General features: G+C 36.2%; 1 protein-coding gene across 2 annotated transcripts in view; it reads right to left on the bottom strand.

Annotated features, from left to right (window-relative positions):
• Positions 1–12,586, bottom strand: part of LOC116266793 (alpha-N-acetylglucosaminidase) — a 53,821-nt gene that overhangs the window by 37,719 nt on the left and 3,516 nt on the right. For both annotated transcript variants that reach the window (XM_031648155.2, XM_031648154.2), the window contains exons 5-6: positions 11,541–11,626; positions 7,989–8,083 (exon numbers count right to left, since the gene is read on the bottom strand). In XM_031648155.2, coding sequence (XP_031504015.1) covers positions 7,989–8,083; positions 11,541–11,626 — 181 coding nt within the window. The remainder of the gene's footprint in view (positions 1–7,988; positions 8,084–11,540; positions 11,627–12,586) is intronic.

The following is a 12,586-nucleotide window of genomic DNA, read 5'->3' on the forward strand; positions in this document are numbered from 1 at the left end:
TACCCATGTGTCATAGGCTGAAAGCAAATTGGAAAGAAGAATTGAGCTGCAAGATGAGACCAAAAATCTGCAACCATGATGAAGATTTGCTTAACACAATCGAGGGATATGCAAGTTGGGAACTGGGAAAGAGATGTTGCACTAAAAGACAAGGAGCTTAATTTGGGAGAGGCCACAAGTTTGGTGCAAACCCTTTAATTTCCGTTGAATCTAAAAACTAAATAGAGTTAATGTATATGCTTGTGCTTATTTGTTGGTTTATGATTGATTATATTCCCATATCTTTCATCAAGCTCTTGAGCCACACTATCTCCATTGTTGTAGTTGCCATTGCACGATACTCAGCTTCTGTTGATGATAGTGACACCTTATTTTGTTTCTTGCATCGCCAGGAAATTAAGGAATCACCTAAAAACACACAAAAACCAATGGTGGAGTGCCTATTATTAGGATCTCCACCCCAATCAGCATTTGTATAAGTAAGGATGGGTATCGGGCCGGGCCGGCCAGCCCAGCCCGGCCCGGCCCGAGTCAAATTCTGGGCCTGGCCCGGCCCGAGTCAAATTCCGGGCCCGGCCCAGCCCGGCCCATTTTAATTAAAAAAATAATTTTAAATTATAAAATAATATTTTTAAATATAAAAAAATATTTATTAAGAATAAAAATATATTATTAAACCAAAAAAATTAAAATATATATATATTTTTTTTAATTACTGGGCCTAACGGGCCAGGCCGACCCGAGCCTGGCTGTCGGGCCCGGGCCGGGATTTTCCCGGCCCAAGCCCGGCCCGGCGGCTGCCGGCCCGACGCCCAGCCCTATGTATAAGCAACTAATTCTAATAGAGAGGAGGAAGACAGAAATAGTCCTTTGTTGATAGTGTTTTTCACATAACGAACAATCGCATTACTGCTCCCATGTGCACTGAGGTGGGTCTTTGCTGAAATTGGCTTATCACATGCACGACATGAGCAATGTCAGGTCTGGTGATGGAGATATAATAGAGAGCACCAACTATTTGCCGAAAGGGAGTAAGATTCTCTAATATCTCTCCATCATCAATTTTCATTTTTACTCTCAGTGCTTCTGGAGTATCCACAACTTTGTCATCTGAGATACTTGTTCTGTCAACTAATTCACTGGCAAACTTCATTTGAGAAAGAAGATAACCCTGTTTGCTATAAGCAACTTCAATTCCAAGAAAATATGTTATTCCTAAATCAGTCATTTGAAAACATTTCTTAAGAAAATGTTTTACCTCTATAATCCCTTCATCATCACTCTCAATAATAATCATATCATCAACATACAATAATAAAACAATTACATCTACGGAAGTGGTTTTAACAAACATGGCAGTATCAGAGTAGCAAGATTGGAAACCTTAATTGAACATGACACCACTAAACTTGTCAAACCAGGCCTTGGGAGTTTGTTTTAAACCATAAAGGGCTTTTTTAAGACGTAAAACTTTGTTTTGAGGTAGGTCAAAACTCATGAAAACTTCTTCCTGTAGGTGACCATTTAAGAAGGCATTTTTAACATCCATTTGAAAAATAGTCCAATGTTTAACAGAAGCAATGGCGATAAGAATTCTAACAAAAGTCATGCGAGCAACAAGAGTAAAGGTTTCTTCATAATCAATCCCATATTCTTGAGCATATCCAATTGGGATCTTCCTTAGCTTCAAGGTAAGAAGATGGCTCATAAAAAGAATGATGTGCCATAAGACAAGCTCGAAATTTAGGAGAAAAGGACTCATAAGAGATAAATCTTTGAGGAGGCCTGATGTGCCTTTGCGATCTCCAAAGAAGAAATTGATTAGTCTCTTGCTATGTCACACGGATACGGGTATGGGTACGCGGACACGGCAATTTTCAAAATTTTAGGATACGCGGACGTGGCGAATATTATATTCAAAAAAATTAAAAATGATAATAAAAAAAACATGAAATTAATAATTCACTCTTACAATCTCATAAATCATAAGAAAAAAAGTGTCAAACAAAACATTGTTTGTTCATCACCAATTCATAACTCATAAGTCATAACTGATAAGAAAGAAAGTCTCAAACAAAACATTGTTCATCACCAATCTCATAAGTGATAAGACATAAGCAAGAAAGTCTCAAACAAAACATTGTTCATCACAACTTGTAGGTTGAGACTAAGACACTGTTTTTCCTTTGCTCACCATACTACATTAAACATAATAAAAAGATGGAAAAAACATATAATGAACATAAAATTTATGAAATAAAACAATACAACAAACTGACAAAGTATAAACATGCAGTCACAAAACATCAAAAGTAGAAGGAAGGCTGAAAACTTGTTCAAGAATGGTAAATGATCGTACTAAACCTTCATAGATAAAAAAGCAAAAGCAGTTCATTCATGTCTAAAAGAATTTTCAACTCCTTCAATATCGTATATCTATCATGTAGCCAAAAATATATGCATTTCACAATATATATGCATAAAATTAACATTTTATATGTTAATGCCATCTAGATTGGATGCTAGAATCATTAATTTCCGAGCAACAGCCGAGTTCATCTATAATATCTAGCTGCGATCGACTATGCAGCTGAACATGCTTATCTCACTTGATTGTTATTATCACGTATTCATCATTATCTAGCATCATCAACAACAACGAAGGCAAAAATCCCAAATCCCAAAATCAAACAAAAAAAAAAGAAAATATCGCACATAGCATTGAAGAATAGGATCCTTAACCGTCCAATCTTCAAACCAAAACATCCCCAAATCAGCAAGAAATACCCAATCTGAAAAATCCCCAAATGAAAGTTGAAACCCTAACTTCTAATATCGAAAATAATAGAAAAAACACTTACCTGTCTGTCGTCGGACGCCACCGGATGTGACCGTCGATCGCCGGAGGTCGTCGTCGTCGTCCCCGTCACCGCCATTGCCGAACTGTGCTGCGGCGGAAGTCATCGAGGGTAAAGGAAGGTCGACCGTCGAGGGTAAAGTGTAAAAAGAAAACGAGGGTTAAAAAGAAAAACGGGTTATGAAAGTGGTTTGGATCGGGTCTGACCCAAACACGATCCAAAACGTATCCAGCCGTGTCCACATGTCAGGGTCCGCATGTCGACGCCGGTACGTGACCCAAACTGCCGTATCCGTGTCACATAGGTCTCTTGATTTTGGGGATCTCTTCTTCTATAAACTAAAATCTCTTTTAGAGGAATGATATGAGTAGGATTATCATTGTTGACTTCTTCAATTGGCACTTCTTCAACTTTATCGGGTTCATCATCATCAATATCATTAGTCCAAAGAAAAGTATAATCTTCTAGTTTCTTCGGTTCATCTTTGAAACCATCTTTATTTTCTAAAAAGATCACATTTCTAGAAACATAAACTTTATCTTTCAATATCATAACATCTATAACCCTTTTGAGATTCGGAATACCCAATAAAAACAAAAACAATGGCTTTTAAATAAAGCTTGTCGTCTTTGTCATTTAACACAAAACATTTGCAACCAAAGACTTTTAGTCTATTGTAATTAGGTTTAACATGGTGAAGTTTTTCAAAAGGAGAAATATGTTTCAAAAGTTTGGTAGGCATTCTATTAATTAAATAGGTTGAAGTCAAAACAGCCTCAGCCCAAATGTTTTTGGGGACATTTTTAGATAAAAGAAGAGCTCTAGTAGTTTCAATAATGAGCCTATGCTTACGCTCGGCCACTCCGTTTTGTTGTGGAGTGTTAAGACAAGATCTTTGATGAACAATGCCTTTTTCTTTTAGAAATTGTTGAAATTCATTTGACATAAATTCTCCTCTCGAATCACTTCTAAAGACTTTGATACTTGAGCCAAATTAGGTATAGATCATGTTGTAAAAATTCTTAAAGTTTGTGAAAACCTCCGATTTGTGTTTTAGAAAGTAAACCCAAGTATGTCTAGAATAATATCAATAAAGATCACATAGTACAATAATCCTCCTTTTGACATAATAGGAGCGGGCCCCCACACATCCGAATGCACCAAATCAAAAGATTTTTGGGCAATAAAATTTCTATTATGAAAAGGTAAGACTTTCATTTTTGCCTTAATACAATCATTACAATAAAAGTTTTTTTGACAAAACTTCTCCATAAAGGGAAGATGAGACATTTTTTTTAGATTAGAATGTCCAAGTCTTTGATGTCAAGTTTGAATGTCACATCCTTTGGAGATATTGCAAGATGGTCTTGAAAGATCCAAAAACTCTATGTAGTATAAATCATTTGTTCTAAAACCTTCTCCAATCATCTTCTTGGATACACGGTCCTGTATCAAACATTTGTATTGTGAGAAGATTATATCAAAACCAAGGTCGGCTATTTGAGAAACAGATAATAAATTTAAGTTTAACTTAAGAATATATCTTACTTGAGGTGCTTCTAGAGTTTTGGATCCAAAAGTTTGGTCAAGATTTCCAATAAAATCAATTTCAAGAGAAGTATCATCCGTTGTTTTCACAAAAGAATAAGAATCATTTTTGGTGCATTCGGTGAGAAGGGATCCACAAGGAGTCATGAAAATATGCACCCGAATCAATAATCCAAGAATACTTACTTCAAGAAGTAGATGCCACGGTGGCGCCCAATGTTGAGGGTGTGCTTCCTCCCTTTAGTAAAGGTTGAATAACTTCAATGATCTTGGGTTGAAGAGCACTCATGAGTTGATCAAGTTGAAATGAGCTTGCATCTTTCCTTTCTTCTTGAATTGGAGCCACAACATTGCTTCTTTTGTCAAAATATCTAAGTTTTGGACATCTAGGCTTGGTATGTCCTTCTTCTTGACAATGATAGCAAATAATTTTTCTCATTGCTCCTTCATTTGTACGATTAAAGTGAGGATGTCTATAAGGTCTCAAATGGGCCCCCGGCCTAGATGTGGCAAGAACATTGTTGACTTTTTCTTTATCAAGACAAAGTCGATTTTCTTCCATTTGAAGCTCCGCAATAGCCTCATTCATAGATGGTGTTTTAGAACGATGGAGTAAAGCGGTTTTAACACCATCAAATTCGGGTCTAAGACCTATGATAAACTTATAGAACTTGTCACGTTGTATTTGCTTTTCTCTAAGAAGAAGATCTTGCATCCAATGTGGTTCAAAGATGCTTGATTCATCATACAATTGATCCATTTCAGCCACATAATCTTTAATGGATCTATCTCCTTGTTGGAGATTGTGAATTTTAAGTTGAACATTATACATATAAGCAACATCTTTCATGGTATGAGTTTTCTTTACATACTCCCAAGCCTCTAGGGCAAAATTTAATTTAGAGATTTGCCCACTAGTAGCATTATAAACACAAGTCAAGATCCAAGTAATAATTTTGTGATGACCAACATTCCATTCTTCCCATTTCTTGTTGTATTCAGCCACTAGTTTCTCTTTTTTGGTTCCGTCCAATTCCATAGCCCTTTCATCAACAACTTTAGTAAGGACTAGTTGTGGTTCAAGTTTTGTCCCATCAACTAGTCCCCAAAGACTTTTACTACGAATAAAATGTTTCATAGTTCTAGTCAATCGTATGTAATTTGTTGATGAGAGTTTGGGAAATGGAAGAGAATATACTTTGTCATCCATGAGCACAATCAACAAGGTAGATCCACTTCCAAGTTATGAAGAAGATGGCTGCCACGTGAAAAGAAGTCCACGGTAAGGATAAAATCTCAGCAATAATAAAAACCAGCCACCCTTCCAACATCCACGAGTTCACCACCAAGGGAGATAAATTCCGTCAAGAAATCACCAAAAAGAGGCCAGCAAAAACACTCTTCTTCTTGTGTAAAACTGCAGCAAGCAATATCTCGAACACTTGGAGTGCTTCACAGCTCCAACGTAAGAGTAAAAGCTGAACCTTCAATCTTGAACGGCAGCAAGACAAAGAGCCAAAGACGAGGCTCTGATACCATGTAAATCAGGCCCAAACAAGACAAATACTTCAAGAATATCACTCTTGAATCTCTCACTAACTCAACAAGGCAATACACAAGAGTCCTCTAACAAGAGGCTAAAGAAAACATGTATTGATCTTCAACAATAATACAAGATGTGGCTTAACAAGCCATCACCTAAAAAGAGGGGAATGCACACTATTTATAGGGGAGAGAACAAAAGGAAGAAGAGGGCCAGCCGTTGGGACTAGTTCCAACGGCCAGAATTCTAGCCATTGGGACTAGTCCCCTTTAGGGAATAAAGAAAAAGAAAGAGGGTAAAAAAGAAAAAGTAAAAATACATAAAAAAGAAAAAATTACATAAGTATCCTAATATCCAAATATATAATATATATATATATATGTATACATATAAGACATATATTAGATAACTAATATATGTAATATATATATATATATATAAATATATATATACATTTAGAATGCATACAATCTAACATTCTAACAGGGCATGTTCGACCTGTATGCCCAACTTGAGGGGGCGTTTGACGTGTTACGTATGATAGGGTTCGGGTTTGGACCCGATCCGACCCATTCTACAGGAACAGTTCATGTTGGGTCCTATTTAAGTAACCTACATAACCTTAATTTGTGAATTAATTAGAATTAAGAGCGAGAGTGACCGGCAGCTAATGAGCCCGGAATCATCTCCTAATATCGAGGTTTTTTCCTCGTGTTGACGGTTTTCCCCATTATATTTTGTGTTCTCTATGTTTTTTTTGTTCAACATAAACCATTGGACGAGAAAAGGTCCCCTTATGAGTGCATAGAGTTGTTCCTCCCCGCACACAGAGAGATGATCCTACATAATCATGATGTTGCTACTAATAGTTAACAGCATGACAGACATGTCAAGTTGAGATTCCTCTATATAAGAAACAAAGGGATGCTAACTCAGGGAGCAAAGGCAGCAGGCTGATCACAGGTGGTAACACTGAATGTGAATCCATAAGCCAAGATGGGTCTGATGCCAAGAGCCCTGGCTCTGGTCTTCTTTCTCAAGGTTCCAAGATGGGTCTGATGCCAAGAGCCCTGGCTCTGGTCATCTTTCTCAAGGTTCACACCCCTCTACACCCTCTCATTCATCAAGCGAAAGCCATGTTGGAAAGAGAATGAGATCCATGCGGCCAAACTTCTCTAGGCCTGCAAAGCAAGATGATGGCCATGTAACAAAGATAGGCCAGGAAACGATCGGGGCATGGGCCACCCAGATTGTTGGCCATGGACAAAGCAGTACTTCAGTCACCACTAGCCAGCTAGTTGTTAGTATGGATTCCATTTTACCAAGGAACTGAATGGAGCTAAGTTGATCTAGAGCTCAAGGAATAATTGGTCAAGGGTCTTGTGGTCAAGACCCAACTAAGGGGGTGGAACTGATGTGGGCTGCCTAGGATGCACGAGAAGCATTAGCTGAAACCAGGAATGTGGTCTGGATCCCTTGAATAGTGAATACAAACTAGCCTATCCTTAAGCAAAGCAGGAATCGGTCATTGCCAGTATCTTCAACTGAAACTAGGCCAACATAAGCTGCAGTTTAAATTTGAAGGCCAGACCTGGTCCACCACACAATGGCCATTTCTCATCATGGGTGCTGGTGGGTCCAGCAACTCAAGACACCATCATAAATGGAAGAAAAATCCCCATGCATAAAGTGTGTCCATGTTCAGCCATATCCGCATGATCATTGCATATGCATCTGACCCATGCCAGCTACCATATGCAACTGCACATGCGCATGGGCACAGTAAGTCTTCATGAAGGACCTCGAGCAACTTTGCAGTGTGAAAAAAGGTGTCATCATTATAAGCACAGCGTTTTGCCTGGCTTTCGCCAGCATAATGTAAAATATAAGTCAGATGGAAATAACTATCGAACGACTAGCAATTCATCAAATGCCAATTAAATAGATGTTGAACTTTGTTGAAACTTGAAAGTAAGTATGATGTAAGATAAAGATATAGGAAGTGCAAATTAACAATAGCTCCAGGTCAAAAAATAAACCTGGTGTCATGCCCAGTTCCAGCATACGAGCTAGTATAAGTTTTTGCAGATTTAACTGACCATCCAACCATGCTTGTGATAAGGGTCCACCCCACCTAGCAAAGTTTCAAATACAAGCACAAGTTAGAATAGTAAAATGAATGTGATGAACTCATATAGGACACAAAGCCCATATTCCCACATGAATGGCAAATCAATCAGTACAAGGATCGATGTGCAGGTTGTATCAGAAACATAGTCACAAAAAACTTTCTCGCATTTTAAACAATTAGGTTTTTTTTGGGTATAATACAGTGAGCTTGAAAAAAATGGGGAAAATATGGTAAATTTTTAAAAAATTAAAAAATTGAAATTAGACAAAAATAAAATAAGTGAGAAACTAATAACACAAACATAAAAAGATAAGTAGAGTTGCAACAAATAAAAAGCAGAAAATGAAACAATCAAGGCATTACAAAAAGTGAATAAAATGAAAGAAAGGGGAAAAAATGCAAAAAAAACATGTTTTTTCATTTTGACAATTTTTTTTAAAAAATCGGCACTTTTTAAGTTTTAGACGGCTGACTTACTTAAAGCTTTTTTTGCATTTTTTTTTCAAGTAAAAACGTTTTTTCTGACTAAATTTAGAAAATATGCAAGTACTGTTATATAATCATCCATATATCAGTTATATCCACATTCATATTTTTTAACACACACACACACATATATATATAGGAGTGGATCATCCTTTATCTCTTTGTATCTTCCCTTTTGTATTTCTTTTTTTTTTTTGTCTTCTTGTATTTCTTTTCTATGTCCTAACTCAAGGCTGCACTAAAAGCACCAAACTAGCCATTGGGCTGGTGACAACAGCTAGTTTTCTAGCCATTGGGGGCAGCGTAATAACTAATTTAGTGCTACATTTCGCTACAAGTGAGAGCTTCTTCCTTTTTATAAACTATCACTTCTACTCACTCTTATTCATTTAGGGGGTGTTTCATCATTTCATGGCCACAAAAAAAAAAAAATCCAGGAATTGTTTATCAAGAAAAAATTCATGCAGTAGGCCTGAGAGAAATTTTTTCCTTCAATCCAAATTCAGCTAGCGTTTGATGGGCACATAACACTTATCTGGAGATTTTTTCTATTGTTTGATGCATTGTCACATAAGACGCTAACGGGTATAATACGGCGAGGAAAAAAACGGGTATAATACGGCGAGGAAAAAATCTCGGGAATAAAACGGGAAAAAGACGGTAAATTTTTAAAAAATAAATAAAAAAATCCTAACAATTATATAAAAATAAAATAAATGAGAAATTAAAAAAACATTGGAAAATAGCTAGATAAGCAACAAATTTTAGGTACATGTCTGAAACAATTTGCCAACTTAAAAATTGAAAATAAAGTTTAAATTGAAAATAAAGTTTAAAGTTAATAAATTCTTCCCCTTCCCCTCCCAAGTGAACTCCAGCAAGAGGCGGGAAATGAGAAAATCAAAAACGGAAAAAGGAGAGGATGGCGGGAAGTTAATAAGCCCCTTTCTCTTTTAAAAAGACGTTTTTGCCATTAAAAAGGAGCATCCAAGTTTAAAAAAACCAATTCGTTTACAAATATTACATGCGTGCCATCCTTTAAAAAGACATTTTTGCCAGAGCGTCCAAGTTAAAAAAAACCAATTCGTTTACAAATATTACACGCATGCCATCCTTTAAAAAGACGTTTTTGCCATTAAAAGGAGCATCCAAGTTACAAAAAACCAATTCTTTTACAAATATTACACGCATGCCATTTCTTTTAAAAACATATGTCTTAAAAAACGTGGAAGACGGGTATAAAACGCGTTTTATACGCGTCTTTTATTTTTAAACGTTTTTTTGAAAAAAACGCATTTTATTCCCGTTTTATACGGTAAAGACGTTTTTAACGTATAATACGCGTTTTTTATAAAATAATGGCGTTTTTTGTGACAATGGTTTGATGAGCCTAGAACAAAAAAAAGATAAATTTATGCAAACCCTTCCAAGAAAAGGAATCTTATACTTCCACTCAAAACAACTTTACAGTCACAAATGAAGTGCATTATAATAACCTTTATCAAAAATATATATATAATATAACATTGTAATGATTCAGAAAATAATGTTTAGAATTTAAAAAAAAAACATCATTGTCCTTTTTATTAGGAAAAAGTGTTACTGACAGTTTAGTTAACTCTTTTCTTACATTTAGCTGATGAATAAAATGGTAAAAATGTGTGCTATTTTCACGAAATTGTTTTTGTTTGGGAATTCTGAGACTGATTCTAAACAACAAGGGGACACCAGGTCTGCTTCCATAGCAGCAGCAATAGAGAGAAAGAACAAGGAAGTAGAGGAGTGAGGCAGAAGCGAGAGAGAGATGGGCTCAGAGAAGTGTTGTCAGACAGCTCCAAAAAGTTCCCGTGGGAAAAAGCTGGACCCAGCAGTCTCCATGGAAAAGAGTCAGACCCCTCTGGATCTGACGTTTTTCCACAGAAGTCTTTCCTAGATTTGGGGTGGTGGATGCAAGGGAAAAAAAATAGGTGTATTTGATGTGATCTAAAAAAAACAGCAAAAATTCAGGAAAAAAAGTCTGCAAAGGACTTTTCTCCAGGCGCATCAAATGCATCCTTGACAATACTTCATCTTTTAGTTTGTGCATTAGTGCACTTTTGAGTCATAGAATGAATAGTTTCTTTTGAACCTTTCTTTGGTGCTTATGAGCTTTGATGCTCATTTTCTTTTTCTCTTCAAGATCTTGAGGTTCATTATCAATAGGCTTTCCTTTCGCAGTATCAGAGACAGGCTGATCCAGTTTACTGTCTTAAAATGCTCATTTTTCTCTTGACGAACATGTCATAAATGAAGAATCCTGAATTTCATAAACTGGTCATCTAGAGATGCTTTGAAGTCTATTATCTTGTCCATGGAAGCCTAAACTTGTTAAATTTGAAAATGGAATTGAAAGCATGATAAAGGCTATGGAAGAATGTTACAAAACGTTAAAAAAAATGGAATATGAAAAAATGCAAGATTTTAGCTTATATCCATAGTGGAGTTAAACCATAAATTGCCTCAGTTCTTCTTTACTATATAAAGGCTAGTGTGGTTTGAGAATATTCCAAGGGAATCTTTAGCTCAAAACTACGTGGCTCATAAGTAACAAGGAGATAAAACTGTGGAGATTGTTTCATGTAATTGTCTTCCTTTTAAAATGTCCTGTCTCAACTTGAGCCAAAAACAGGCAAAACTGTCTTCTGTTTTTACTTTCTTACAAGGGTAAATATGAACAAGTTGGGTCGTTTCTTCTATCTCTTCTTTCTCTCCTCTCATTTATAAAATTCCTTCCGAGTTTAATGGAGAAGTGACAAGATTCAACATAAAAAAAATGTTAATAGTGTTCATAAAACAAAACTAGAAGAAGGCAAATCGTGGAGGCTAAACCAAGAAGTTACCTAAGAGCTTATAGACCACCACAGTTTAACATGAATCAAAATGAAGGAGAATCAAAGGTGCTTAAACCATAATATGAAATGATCACAAAACTTACCCATGCAAGTTACCCATGCGAGCCCAAGCAAGGAAGGCAGGTCCACCAAAGAAATCACTGAGGTCTGCATCAGTAATATTAAACCTCTGCAATCAAAGACAAAATTCGAAGCTAGTGCATCAGATAGCCAGCGGTACTAGCAAATATAAGTTTTTATTTACTCAAAGTCCAAGGCCGGTATCAAAGAAGCATTCTTTGTGTAGGATATGTTATAGGACATCTATATATGGAACAATGAATTAGATAGAAAAGTTCTCAACAGCTGAAGAACCATACTTAAGAGTTAAGAAGGAGATTCACAGACACACACACATGCTTATGCATGCAATAGCAAGTCCATATAAATGACAAACACAAGGACATGGACAAGCAACAACAAAACTGATATATTATTTACTGTTTTACCCACATAATGAAGATGTGGGACAACTAGTACCTGACTGATGCCATGATGAAAATAAAGCACCAGAAGTGAATATGTGCATATTCACCTTACAAATGTGTCTGGAGAACTTTCAATCTGCAATGTGTTTTGTGTTGCAATAATGGATGCAAATCCATCCTCCAATATATTGTACATAATAAGACTAGCACAAAAGCATGCATATGATTCCATGTTCTCTTAAGGGTTCATGGTTTACCCATGTAACACAGATATAGAAAAATGGGATAAAGAAAACTGAATGCCAGAAGATAACATGCATACATTCATCTGTATATGCACCGAGCGTGCAGCAAGAGCTTTCAATCTGCAATATGTTATGCACTTCAGTAATGAATGTAAACCACATTCAGTAATGAATGTAAACCACACTCCAACATATCATGCATAAACAAACACAACACAAGAGTATGCATATGATCCAATGTTCTCATCTCATTTTTTTAACAACAAATAAATGGATCTCTATTATCATCATCAACTTTTGTTGTCATTCATCATCATCATGGACATGCAGCGATGCCATACATCAACTATTTTTCCTTATTCTCACAATAAGAATGTTGCTAAACCATAACACATCTATAAAATCGTGTAAAACCAG

This window comes from Nymphaea colorata, chromosome 13, assembly GCF_008831285.2.
Source record: "Nymphaea colorata isolate Beijing-Zhang1983 chromosome 13, ASM883128v2, whole genome shotgun sequence".
Classification (NCBI taxonomy): Eukaryota; Viridiplantae; Streptophyta; class Magnoliopsida; order Nymphaeales; family Nymphaeaceae; genus Nymphaea; species Nymphaea colorata.